Source organism: Mustela nivalis (assembly GCF_964662115.1).
Source record: "Mustela nivalis genome assembly, chromosome: 19".
NCBI classification, from domain to species: Eukaryota; Metazoa; Chordata; class Mammalia; order Carnivora; family Mustelidae; genus Mustela; species Mustela nivalis.
In genome coordinates, this window is record NC_139038.1 from 1,283,284 (window position 1) to 1,297,404 (window position 14,121).

The 14,121-nt window shown below is 51.7% G+C and overlaps 1 protein-coding gene across 6 annotated transcripts in view; it reads right to left on the minus strand.

Moving 5' to 3' along the window:
* The window catches only part of MAD1L1 (mitotic arrest deficient 1 like 1), a 310,570-nt gene that overhangs the window by 142,093 nt on the left and 154,356 nt on the right, over positions 1-14,121 (minus strand). For 5 of the 6 annotated variants that reach the window (XM_082714045.1, XM_082714046.1, XM_082714047.1 and 2 more), the window contains one exon: positions 4,896-5,036. In XM_082714045.1, the coding sequence (XP_082570171.1) occupies positions 4,896-5,036 (141 nt within the window). Of the gene's footprint in view, positions 1-4,895; positions 5,037-10,470; positions 10,556-14,121 lie in introns of those variants that run through there. The other variant, XM_082714048.1, reaches the window with a different exon arrangement.

Consider the following 14,121-nt stretch of genomic DNA (forward strand, 5'->3'; position numbering starts at 1 on the left):
TCTGTCGACACAGGAAGGTTCGTGACATAGGCTACGAACTTCTGCAGCCGCTTTATTAAGTGAAATAAACAAAATCCATGCAAAACGGCACAAACTTCACCAGAGACACGCTACTGGGATTCTCCCAATCTCAACACTTCCAGCTTGTTCCACTGAAACGTGTCTGCCGGACTCAAAACGTGCTCCACATCAGAACAACCTGATTAAGCTGAAGGAGCGAAAGGCAGCGGCTCACAAGGAGCAGGGAAGCTTGTCAAAATCCCAATACCCCCACCTTCCCCGCTACTGAACAGAGGGTCCCTGGAGCAGCTCTCTCCCTGTGCCTGCCCAAGGGCACCTGCTAAGCTGGCTTAGCCCCCCCCCCCCACCATGGTGGCTTCACACAAGCAGCAGCATGCCAGGGGTCCCAGGAAGAGTGGGGCTGGAGCGGGCATCCTGTAACTACAGCCGGCACCCAAATCCAGGCCTCCCGCCTGTTTTGTCAATAAAGTTTTATGGGCACACACCCATGCCCATGCCCACGTCCCACCATTCACAGAGGGCCCAAAGCTGCTTTCAGCAGCCACACACAGCTGAGCATGTGGCTGCAGAGCCCACAGAACGTACTGTCTGGCCCTTGATGGGCAAAGCCAACCTACCAACCCAAGTGAGAAGACATAGGAGCTTAGGGTGAGGGATGGGGATGGGTTGAGGGAAGCCATGGCAGAGAATGGGAGGAGGGGAGGGTAAGACACACAGGGCAGCCATGAAGGCAGAACACAAAACAAGGAAGGAAATAAAAGGAAGCAGCAGCAGGTGTGGGGGTGGGGAGCAGAGAGATGCGCACACTGCACCTATCACGCATACCCGACTTCCAGCACGATCATGTTCTCCCCCTCTGTCCCCCTAGACCCTGCCTTCTAGACAGGCAATCCATCAGGGAGGCGGGGAGCTGCACAGAGTTAATCTGCCTCGGTAATCAGACCCCGAGGGCTGTGGGGTGATCTCCTTGCATGCACTTCGTGGCTCCCCATGGCCCCTGAAGGCAACACTGGGGCCTTGCCAGTGAGCACTCGGAGCACCACTGCTGGTCCAGGGCCCGCATGTGTCCCCCAAGCGATGGGTGCATCCGTGCAGTGACAGAGGTCTTGCCCGAGAGACACCAAGGAATCTTAACAACCAGGTTCTACGAAGTGACATAACTTGTCACTGTGTGTCCGTATGTAATTCTCAACTAATACACTTCTGACAGGCCTTTCGGGGCAGTTGAAAGCTCTCAAGTTCCTAGTATGTAAAACATCGCTGTTTAATAACCAAGAACAGGAAACCCTGCCCCAAGCCCTGGAGAGCAGCACCCCGTGGCCTGCAGGGCCCGGGGTCAGCACATGACCTGGGTGACCGAGAGAGTAGGTTCCAAGCTGGGGTGCCCGCACCTGCTCCCAGCACCAGCGTGCTGCCCCTGCCCAAAGTGGACGAACAGCTCCACTCGCTGAGCCATGGGTCTCTCCCAGGGCTGGCTGCCCACTGAGGGTCAGGAAGCAGGCAGAGCCGAGGCCACAGCCCCTCTGCCACCTCCGAGGACCTGGGGCCTCAGCAGGGAGGGGCTGGGGGCTCCTTTCTAGAGCGCAGCCCCACAGCAGAGAGAAGGGGTAAAATGGGCTTCAGAGACGCCCTGCAGTCGATGGTCTGGACCCCAAGAGGGTGTGGTGAGGACACAAGACCCCATGGCAAGGCCATGGCAGGCTGGAGATGGGATGAGGGCAAGTAGGGCTGGGCCCCCCAGGCTGCCACAAAGCCAGGGGCTCCATGAGCCTGTGTGAACAGCGTGAACCCACCTGCACCTTCCCATACCCACCACTCTCCATCCACCAATGGGGACACACATCTGCAGGACTCAGCTCTGCTAGGCCCATGTCTGGGTTTTGGTGTCCCACCTAGAAGGCAGGCTCTACCACTGCCTCCTGGAGTCCACGAGGCTCCTGAACCTGAGAGACCCCAACTCACGGCCCACGGCCACTACCACATTCCTTCTGTCCCAGCCACTGGCTCCCAAGGAAGCTGTGCATCAAAACCCCTGTTTGCTGACTCATGTTGGCGGGGGGTGGGCTGCATCCCTAGCCTAAGCCTGGTCCCCCGCCTGGCCAGAACCGACCACACCAAAATGCCTCCAGAGGTTCTCCTCCGCCCGCTGTGCAGAGAGGGTCAGCACGGTGGCTGGGGATGGGCCCACCTTCATGGGGGTTGGGGGGATAGGATGCCCACCCATTCAGAGACTGAAGCTTGTCACAGACGGTGACAGTGGGAGGGGCAGAGCTGTTCGGCACCAGCTGCCACATAGCACTCCCACCTCTCACTGCTGGCATTACTGGGTGGGCTGATCTTGGTGCCACTGCTCTGGACACAGCGGGCACGGTCACCTTCACATCCACGTCATCCCTGAGCTCATGCAACTCTTTCCTGAACCTGGGACCCACCACCAACCCCCTCTGAATCCCTTTCTTTTCACGACAAAGGGATTAGTTCTTAAAGCTGGGCCTCCTTCTCCCTGACTCAGACCTCCCCTGGGTGGTGCTCGGGGGCAATAGCCTCCCACAGGGGAAGCGGGTAGTCCTGGTGCTGCCAGAGAGCCAGTGTGGGAGAAGGTATGGACTGAACCTGGGCCGTTCCCTCTAAGGGCTGCACAACCTCCAAGACGCTGACAGAGCCACCCCCGGGCCCACGTGAGACTGACCCCTTGCTGGGAAGCCTGATGACCTTGCGGGGCCTGTGGAGGGAGCCTGATCTCTGTGCCCCTGCCGGGACCGAGGCTGTGACGCCCGGGAACAAGAAGGACTTTGTGCTTTCCCACTTTTTCTACCTGTCTACCACGCTCTCGTCCTCCAGTGACCACAGAGAGGGGCCATCTGCGTCCGTGCTACCTGGAGCACTTCTGTGACATCATCGAGTGGGGCCGCCCCTGCTCGGGCTGCCGGAGAACTAGCCAGACTAGCTCAGACAGCATGGGACAGCATGAGCGAAGTGGGCTCTCTGCGAGGATGACGGACATCCCCACAAGTGGATGAGCCAGAGCTCCTCGCAGGCCCCTCCCATGCGCGCCTCATCCTGATCCGCGCACAACCCCGAGAGCAGAGGCGCCTCAGCTCCAGCAGCCAAACTGAGCTCATCAGGCACACGGTCCTCCAGCAGAAGGAGCTCTGTGGATCACGCACATGGCAGGCCTTGCCATGGTGTCCCTTACCCTCACTGCACCCCGACACCGCCCCCAGGACGCATGTCGGAGAGCCACCTGTCAGCCTCCTGGGGAGGACACCCTGCTTCCAGCACAGATGACGAGAGAGGGGCTCAGCAATGAGAGTGGGAACAGAGGATGAAGAGACACTGCCTGTCCCCACCCAAGGCCTGGACACAGGAGCAGGACCCGTGGCTTTGTCTGCTGCCACCTGGTGGGGGCTGGGAGGCGCACAGTTCTCCACACGGGTAAACCCAAGCCTCTGAGCAGGATGGGACCACTCCAGGTCCAACCCTGGGGATGCGCTGACCCAACCATCGCCTCCACACTCCAAAGGCTGGTGTGTGTGGGGGGGGGGGGGTGCCTGCTGATCACTAACACCTGAGTAAGCTTCACTTCACCTGCTTGCTGATGCTCCAGAAAGGCCAGGGGACAGTAACCGGTGGGCCGCCAGTCTCCCTATGCTCGGTCCACCCTGCAGGCAGCAACCTGGGCCCAGTGTGTGTGGGGGTGCTGCTCCTGTGGAGGCTAACAGAGCCTGTTGTAGACGACAGGGTGAGGAGGGCATGTGAAGAAGGACCAGACAGGATGTTCTGCTGGGAGGACCAGGGCCTCTGTTCTAGCAGGCAGGACAGTGAGCAGAGCCAGTGAACGGGCTCTGAGGCTGCATCTCAGGGTCAGCACCCAGCCTCAAAGACGGGGATCCCAGGAAGCCAGAGTTATGCATTGGGGAGTGTCTCTCCCAATGCAGATCTGGGTCACTGGGGCCTGGGAGAAGGGCAGGAAACCAACAAGGGGCTTGCCTGCTTCTGGAGGGGCCCAGCTGTGCCCACATCCAGGAGCAAAGACAACAGTGACCAGGACAGAGAGGAACAGACCGTGGTGGTAGTGACGCTGGCCGAGTCTGGGCATCCTCTACCTGTCTAGACTCGCCCAGGACTCCAGAGGTGGGTGGATGGGAAGGCTGGGTGATGCCGTACTACACTGCTGACCACAGTAAGGGGGAGGAGAGAGTTAGGGACCTTCTCTGCTGAGACTAGGCCAGTCCTGAGCAAGTAGGCAGGACTCCAGGAAGGGAAGACTAGGAGGCGAGTGGGGCCCATGGCAGGGAGCTGAGACAAATTGGGTGCCCATCTGTCCACCAAAGCCTCTGCTAAAAGCCGTTGGTGGGAGGGGCGAGCCCATGTTGGAAGCCTCAGGGCCAGGGGCCAGATGTGCAGGTCCAGTGAGCTAAGACGGGGTAACCACGCCGGTCAGTGACAGCCCTTCCTCACCTGACATACACAAAACTCAAACAGATGGCACCAGAGGTACCAGATCTGTCAGCCTTGTAATTAACTGATTAGGGCGCACAGGGCGCACACAGACAGGAGGAATCTCTCAATGAAAAAAATGCCAGGGACGACTGAAGGTGTCAGGGAGCCTTCCCTGCAAATCCCTCTTCATTAATGTTTCATGTGGAGCCAAATGTGTCGTAATAAAATGGCTATTAATGCACTTATATTTATGATGACTCCCTCAGCACGGCTGGAGCTAACCTTTCCAATCAGAACTGAAGGTCTGTCTGTGACACTGTACTAGCAGCGGTCCCCTGGTGGGCCACCCTCTCCCGGGCCACCAGGTCACAAGCGGGGCCAGCATGCGGAAGCCAGCCGGGTGGCTGGCCCTGCGCCCACCGTACACTCACCTCCATCTCTGAATTGTGCGCGTGCACTTTTTGCACCATGTCCTCGGCCTCACGCATGCGACGCGTCAGCTGGGGCGAGTACTCGGCCGCAGTCAGCTCACTGTCGTAGGAACCCAGGATGGCGCGCATGCCGTCCCGCTCCTGTGGGCACAGAGGGCAGGGGTCAGGCTCCTCAAGAAGTTCATGACCGTTCATGACTGTTTAGATTCGCAATGACCTGACAAAACCCAGCCAGGCCACCATATGGCCCCGAGTTGCTCTAAACCAGCAGCCTGGGTGTGACCAGGGTCCAACCGTGATCCAGGCACTCCCCACAATGGCCTGGCCTTGAGCTGCAGATGAGTGGAGACCTGGGAGGCCAGAGACCCCTCCCTGAGCCTGCTGACGCCCCCAGCTGTGCAGAAGCCCTCTACCCCATTCCAGCAGGCACACCCAGGTTTCATGAGAGGCGGTACCAACCACACAGTGGGAGGACCAAGCCACAGAGCAGCGTGCCCAGTGGGGCCCTATGAGAACACCTGCTGAGGCTGAGCATGCACCAGTCAGGACGCTGGAAGAGGTGCATGGTTTCTCCCACCCACAACTGCAAGATGCCTTCTCCAGGTGTTGACAGAGGGAGACAAGCTTCTGGAGGCCAACCAGGAAAGGCAACAGCGACCTAAGGTCCCCGGGTCCTTAGGTCCCAGCAACTGAGAGGCTCTGGAGGGCCTGCACAAAGGGCGCCCATGCCAGGAGAAGAGCTGCTGTCTCCCCTGTGAGCTGCCCACCGCCCTTTCTCACTCCCTAGGGGCCTGGATTCTTCCTCAGCCTGAGCTGGGGACAGGCACCCCATTTGCCTCCGTGCTGTCACCTGGGAAGCCCATGTGGAGAAAATCAAGTCATCATGCAGAAGCCCAGGTGCTCTGAGCATGCTTCTCATATCCTTGTGCATGCGAACATCCTGGGGCGCTTAGGGGAGGTCAGCTTCGTCTCCACAGGTCTGGTGGGGCCTGAGAGTCAGTTCTACAAACAGGCGCCCAGAGAGGTTGATGCTGCGGAATGCAGGACACAGAGCTCCATGGCCTCTGCCTGGGGCTGGGTTTGTCCCAGCTCTACTGGGCCAGCTGGGCACCGGAGGCCCGAGCACTCACCCCTATCCTCCGTTCCCAGACTAGTGGGGTAAGCTGCCAGTCTCAAAGGACGGGTGGGAGGATTGATGCCGTCACAGACGCTGCGTCCGCGCACTGCCCCGTAAGTGAGGCCCAGTGATCTCATCCATGTTGGCAAACAGATCTCCACGGGTTCACAGGCATGTCCCGCGCCAGCCCTGGCACTGCTTTGGTCCCTCAGGACCCCAGTCCCTCCCATCCGGACATGCTACCCAGACCGCCTGTACCAGCACAGGCTCAAAGGCGCATTCATGGACCTGCAACAGCCCCTGACTTAGCGTCCTCTTGGTGGGAGAGACCCTCCTTCTCGGGTAGGACTGGAGGAGGGGCAGAGCTCACAAGCCTCAGGCCCGCTCATCACTCCAGCGTGGACTCCACAATTAGCTGATGACAAGAAATTCAATAAGTGAGAAATTAAAGTTACAAATCCACCTGGCACTGGTCGCACATCCGTGGGAAATCTGTTTCCAAAGGAAGGTTTATGGAGGCTCCTCATTTCATTGGAACGCTCTATCTTGGTATTGACTTTTTCAGTTGGAGCTACCAGAGCGCTGCTGGCCCAGAGGGCGAGGGGCGGTGTGGGGGGCTTCCCTTCAAGAACAAGCTGCAGTCATCTCCTCCGCTGACCCCCTCCACCCCCCAACACTGCTCTTCCACACGAGGCTCTTCTATCACGTTCCCAGGGGAGCCGAGGATGGAAGGAGGAGTGCATGAACTAGCAGATTCATGGTCTGTCGTACCTGTTCAAGAGATTGTTTTGTCATTACTAGTAAAAGACCAAGAAATGTGCCGGTTTGATTTGATAATGACTTTTTAATGAGTGATTCCACTTGTGGTGAAGTTTGCTTCGTTTCCACTTGAGCAAATGCTGGTGATTAATCCCTGAACAAACAGACATCCGGTCAGGGCCGCGGAAGCCGTGGAGACGCGCCCCGAGTACAAACTGAGAGATCGCTGCTGCCAAGCCCTCCGAAGGTTGCACATCCACCTCCCGCCCCGAGCCCCAGCGTGTGCTGGGTGTGTGAGCAAACCAGCCAGCAGCTGCAGGCACGACCATGTCTGGTTCACAGGGGCAGAGGGTCTGCCTCTTCTGGTGCTGCTGAGCCACGGCAGGGACAGAGCCCAGAGGTGACATGCTACTCTCAGCTGGCAAGATGGCCCTGACCAGTGTCTGGATGAGCTGCGACTCCCAGGTTCCTGAAGAACAGGCCCGCCCTGGGGGACTCCCCGCACCAAAATACCCCGGCCCGTGGTCCTAAGGAATGTGGTCCCTCACACGTGCGCCACCCTCTCATGTAAATGGACCCTAACCGCCCCGCTCTCCTCCTGAGTCCAGAGGGAGTGGGCAGCCCTGGAGTCCGGGGCAGGAGCTTCCTGGGGTGGAATGGAATTAGCCCCCCACACAGGGGAGAAGCAAAAAAATGTGGTGCCTGAACAGGAGGGAAGATCAGAGAACCAGGATCGAAAAAGTCAGTCTCCCCAGTGGGCAATCTTTAGAACAAAACCGAGAGTGGCGCACATTCACAGGCACACCAGCACTGCCTGTGGGCGGACGACCACACGGCAGCCCAAGGCTGCAGGTGCATGCAGGCACGTGACAGGAGGATACAGAGCTCCTGGCTAGAAAAGCAGAACCTCACTCCAAGTGTCAAACTAGTTCCAAAGAGAAAGTTCTAAGGATCATAAGGTCATAGTAAAACGAAATAAAAATAAAACTAGATCACAGAGCAGAGCACAACTGAAAACAGACCCGCAAACACAAGAAGGAGGAGGATGAAATCTATAGCATCAGGTAATAGAACAACCAGAAGCGGAAGAAAAGGTTCACAGGGTGTGTGTCAATAAAGGGATTTACCGTATCAGCAAGAAACAATAAGCAAGTTTAGAACAAAGACAAAAAGCAGACTAAATGAAGCTCAACAAGGTAAACAAACAATTCAAACACTTAAGTAGGTAACACAGCAATGGGTGCCGTAGCTAAAGAGACACTCAGAGCTACAGAAGAGAACATGAAGGGACAAGCCGGACAGATGGGAGCCAGCTGCCGAGGGTCCAGGCAGAACAAGGGATAACATTTGTGAGGAAGGGCAGGAAGGACAGGAGGGGAACCACCCACGTCAAGTAACTTCCAGAAGTGACCACAAGCCGCAGCCTCAGCTGCAGCAGCCCGCAGCCCGTCCGGAGCGCGAGAGCCTGGCCGAGGCCCCAAAAGCGTGTCACGGGGAGGGCGGGAAGACGCTGCGGCAACAGGGCAGGGAGGGTGGAGGAAGCAACAGCTTCCCCAGAGGAGGCCACGCAGGACGGACCCCAGGACGCAGGCAACCGTGACTGCATGAGGTCACCAGGTGCCCAGACTCTAGGGTGGGACAGGGCGCATGAACGCAGCTCCTGGCCTGCCAACGAGGAACGCACAGCGGCGACACTAGACACTTATATAGCTAAGACGCTAAAGTCGCGCAGGAGGTGGGGAAGGAGTGGCACGTGCACGGCACAGGGCACAGGCGCATGCACACAGCACAGGCGCATGCACACGGGCACACACTCTCTGGAAGCTCAGCCAGACCCCTGGCAGCCTTCATATGGGTGAGCAGGGCAAGGCAGGTAGAGATGTGCTTCTCACTGTGCACCTGTTCATAACTTCTCAACTTTGTGATGTGGAGGTACCATTCAGCGACGTACAAATCAGAAACAGAAATTCAAAAAACAAAGAGCTAATATAAAATATAATAAAAGCCTTTAAGGGAGGCCTGGGGCCTTAAATTGTTCCAACAGGGATAAAGATATCATTAAGCACCTGCTACATTAAATACGCGTGAGAACCTCTAAAAGAGGAGACATGGAGAAAAATGTGAGAGAGGAAAACAATGCAAGAAAAAATTCAGCAGGAAGTCTATAACTTTAGTGTCTGCATTAGCAACCCTGAAAACTAATGAGCCAGCCCATCAACACAAAAATAAGAGAAAGGATAAAACAACACAGGAACAGAGTGGAAGGATGAAACGGGCATAGAAGAACCAGAGGAAACAAAGACACAGCATGTGGCAATAGCCACTTCCCAAACTGAAATTAAGAGAGAGAGAGAAATAAAGAGAAAAGCAGAGCATCTCAGAATAAGGGGCAGTTATGAAAGGGGTAGGAGCTGCACTGAGACACCAGTGGCCGAGCAAAGACTTCGTCATCAGGGGAGATCTTCCAAACCTCAGATCCAGCGAGCTCAGAGAACCTAAAGCAAGATCAATACCACAGAATCTACACTCTGGCACCTCCTGTTCAAACTTCAGGAAACCAAAGACAGAGAAACCCCAACAGAGCGAGGTGGCACCTGAGAACAAGAGGGAGTGAAAACGTCCAAGCGCTAAGAGGAAAATGCTGGGTGAAAGTGAAGAGGAAATACAGACATCCTCAGACAGAAACAGCATGTGGAAGCATTCTCCAGAGAGGAGCAGTTGGTAGCAGTCAGAAGCTCGATCTACATAAAGAAAGCGTGAGCTTCAGAGAAGGGGCTAGTGACAGCCAAACCAGTGTGTCCCTTCCTCAGTCTGCACTGGCCACCATGCCTCAGTGGGGAGGTGAGTCAGTGGTAGTGCAGTGAAAAGGGACAGAGGGAGGGCCTGGGGGTGCAGTAGAGTCAGGCTCCTGCATGCCCTGGGAAGAGGGACAGCGCTGCTTCAAAATGGGCTCTGAGTCGGATACAACCGCACACTTAAGGACCACCGTGAGAACACATCACTTAAGAACTGTAATTCGTGAGTTAACAGAGAAAAAGAAAAAAATGGAGTCCTGTAAGACGCTCCTGAAAACCAAACCAGGCAGATCAATAGGGAAGAATGAAAAAGAGCCAAGAACAAGTGTCCACACAGAAAATGGCAAGAAACATCACGGCTGCCGAACAACTGGATCAGTATCACTGTGAGTGACTAAGACACGCTAACTGAAAGATACAGTCAACATGGAGTAAAAAAAAGAAAGAAAGAAAAGGACCCAATTATATGTCTATAAAAAACCCACATTACAAACACAGACATAAAAGTTAAGGGGTGGAGAAGGATACATTGTGCTAACCTCAATCAAAAGACAATGAAGCGGATGGGGTAAATTTATTAATCTCAGGCAAAGCAGACCTCAGGAAAAAGAAATACCTATCAGAGATAAGAGGGGCATGCCATAATGATAAAGGGGTCAGTATTCCTAAAAAGACATACCAGTCCTAAACACACATGCACCTCACAAGAGAGGGTCGAAATCTGTGAGGCAAGACTGATAAAGCAGCAAGGAGAAACAGATGTATCTCCTAGTGTAGCTGGAGACTTCCACACCCTCTATCAGTAATTGACAGATCCAGCAGGCAGAAAATCAGTAAGGATATAGTTGCACCAAATAGCACCATCAATCAAAGGGATCTAATTGACATTGATAAAATACTTCACCCGCCACCAGCAGGACACACATTCTTCTCCGGCTCGCATAGAACATTCACCCGAGACAGACCACATTCTGGGCCATAAAACACACCTGGACACAATTAAAAGAACAGAAATCATACTGAGTAAGCTTTCAGAGCACTCTGGAATTAAAATGGAAGTCAATAACAGGAAGATAGCTGGAAAACCCCAAACTATTTAGAGATTAAACAACACTTCTAAAAAACACATGGGTCACAGAAGTCTTAAGAGAAACAGAACAGTGTTTTTAACTAAATGAAATGAAACTTAACACAATACGCAGCAGGGTTTAGAGGGAACAGCGAATGCATATTTTAGTTTAGGAAAGAAACTGAAATCAATCATCTAAGCTCCCATCTTAGAAAACTGAAGAAAGAAGAGCGCTGTAAGTTAAAGCAAAAGAAAAGAAGTAATAAAAATTAGAACAGAAATCAATGAAATTGGAAACAGGAAATCAATTGAGAGAAATCAACAAAACCAATGTCTAGCTGGCTGACCGAGATTAAACAACAGGGAGAAGACAGAAAACACTAATATCAGATGTGAGAGAAGGTCATCACTACTAATCGCGGGGATATGAAGAAGAATAGGAGTATTATGAACAGACCCATGCCCAGAAACTTGGTAACCTACATGAAACGGACCAATTCCCAGAAAGGCAAAAACTACCACCATTTGCAAGAAGAGAAAGAGAAAATCTGAGTCGGCTTATATCTATTGAAAGAAGTTGAATTAATAATAGCCTTCCTAAAAACAAGGCACCAGACTCAGATGGTTCCACTTGGGAATTCCACCAAATATTTAAGCATGAAATTGTACCAATTTCCTAAAATCTTTAGCAGAAAACAGAAGTAGTCATACATACATGTTTGTGTGTAATACTATAATGGTCCACACATGACATGTACTTGTCAAAACCCACAGACCCACACACGAGCAGACCTTAAAGCACAGATGTTAGTTAGTGGTCCTGTGCCCAAACTAGTGCACTCAACCTGACAGCCATGGCCACGGAACATGCGGGATGTTAGGTCAAATTGTGGGATGCAGGAAAGAATACAGGGGCTCTGTACCATCGCCTCCATTTTCCTATAAAGAAACTGTCCCAAAAGCAAAGTTTATTAATGAAAATATAATTCTAGGTATAGTAGAATATTTATATCCCTTCTTAAAACAAAACAGAAAACAAAGAAACCCACAAAGAGCTGGAGAGGAGACAGCGGGCAAGGGACTGGGCACAGGAAGGAGGTGGCTTGCTCCTGTGCTCACTCGGTCTGAGTCAAAAGACACACAAGTCCAGGCTCAATGGGCACAGCTGCATGGCAGCTGACCAAGAATTCCATACCTAGCAAAAATATTCTTCAGACGTCAAACTGTAAGGAACACATTTTCACACTGGGAAAAACGGAATTAATTGCTCAGCATCAGACCCATACCGAAGGGCATTCTGTGAGCAGAAGAAAATGATCCCAAGGAAATGATCCCAGGTGGATGCCCAGGGATGCAGGTGGTAATGAAAAAAAAATTAAAAGGGTGAGTATTATACATCTATATGAACATACAAGGCAACAGTAACTAACTGGACTGCTACATGCAAAACAATGAAACTGGCCCACTTTCTTACAGCATACACAACACCCTCAACATGGATGAGAGGCCTAAATGTGAAACTGGAAACCATTAAAATCCTAGAAGAGAACACAGGCACGGCCATGGCAACAACTTACTCGAGAAGTCTCCTGAGGCAGGGAAGACAAAAGTAAAAATAAAATACTGAGACTTCATCAAAATAAAAAGCTTCTGCACAGCGAAGAAAATAATCAACAAAACTAAAAGTGAATGGGGGAAGAGATTTTCAAATCACATCTCTGATTAATGGTTAGTATCCAAAATACAAAGAAGTTACAAAATGCAACACCCAAAAAACAAATAATCCAGTTGAAAAAGGGGCAGCAGATGTGAACAGACATTCTCCAAAGAGGACAACCAGAGGGCCAGCAGCCACATAGGAAGATGCTCGACATCACTCATCATCAGGGACATGCGAGTCAAAACCACCAGGAGGTACCACTTCACACCTGTCACGGCGGCAAAAATCAACAACAGAAGCAACGGCGGGTGTCAGCGAGGGTGCGGAGAGAAAGGATCCCCCATGTGCTGTTGCTGGGGATGCAAGCTGGTGCAGCCACTCTGGAAACAGTATGGAGGTTCCTCAGAAAGTTAAAAAGAGAGCTATATTATGATCTAAAAATTGCACTACTAGATATTTACCCCCAAAATATGAAAACACTAATTAGAAAAAATACATGCACCCCTGTGTTTATCGCAACATTATGTATAATAGCCAAACTTTGGGAGCAGCCCAAGCATCCACTGATTGATAAATGGAAAAAGAAGCTGTGATATATATATTCGTTCCGCACTGTGGAGTATTATTCAGCCAGGAAAAGGATGAAATCGTGCCATTTGCAATGACATGGATGGTTCTAGAGAGTATAAGGCTAAGCGAAATAAGTCATAGAAAGACAAATATGTGATTTCATTCATACGTGGAATTTAAGAAATAAATGAGCAAAAGAAGAAAAAGAGGCAGACAAAAAAGCAGACTCTCGACTGTAGAGAACACACTGATGGTCACTAGGTGGGGCGGAAACAGGTGGTGGGGACTAAGGGTGCGCTTGTGGAGATGAGCACGGGGTGTCGTATGGAAACAATGACTCGCTCTATTGTACACCTGACACTAAACATTACACAGTATGGTAACTATCCTGGAATTAACGTTTTTAAAAAATGTAACGATGGTATGTTTTCAGCTACAGAATGTGTGTGTGTGTGTGTGTGTGTGTGTGTGTTGTGTAAAGTGCTCAACAATAACAGTCTGTAAATGGATAAAAGCTCAATAGATGCTGTGTTTTAAGATCCTTTGAATCATCTAGAAGAGAGAGAAGTATTTATTTTTTTATGAGACTGTGACAGTCTGTTGTAATCACAACAGGCACTAAAAAATTGCATTAAAGCATAATGACAAGATGATGAGGGGGAAATGGTTAGTCTACAACAAAGTATTAAAAACAAACAAAAAAGAACACGAGCAAAAGGCAGGTAGTGAGGTGGTTAGTCTAAAAGCACGTTTATCCAGCGCCTGGGTGGCTCTGTCAGGCTAGCCTCCAGCTCTTGATTTTGGCGCAGGTTGTGCTTTCAGGGTTGGGAGATCAAGCCCTATGTGGGGCTCAGCACCCAGTGGGGCGTTTGCTTGAGATTCTCTCTCCCTCTGCTCCCACTCACTTGCCCAAGTGCACTCTCTCTCTGAAATAAATAAATAATTCTTTGGGAAAAAAAAGGGCAATCTATCACTAATTGCAACTAAATTACATATTTCAACTAAAAAAAAACAAAAATTTTCAGACTGTATAAAACTACAAAATCTATCTCTAACCTGTGTAGAAGCGACATCATAATAAAATAATTAAGAAACGATCATAACAAAACTTGAGAAAGTAAAAGGCACAAAGGCTATATTAAAAGGAAGCTGATAACATCCGTATTAATATCACACAAAGGAGATTCAAAGATCAAAAGAAATTATAAAGCCTATTTCATGATAATAAAAGGCTAAATGGACCAGGAAGATAATTA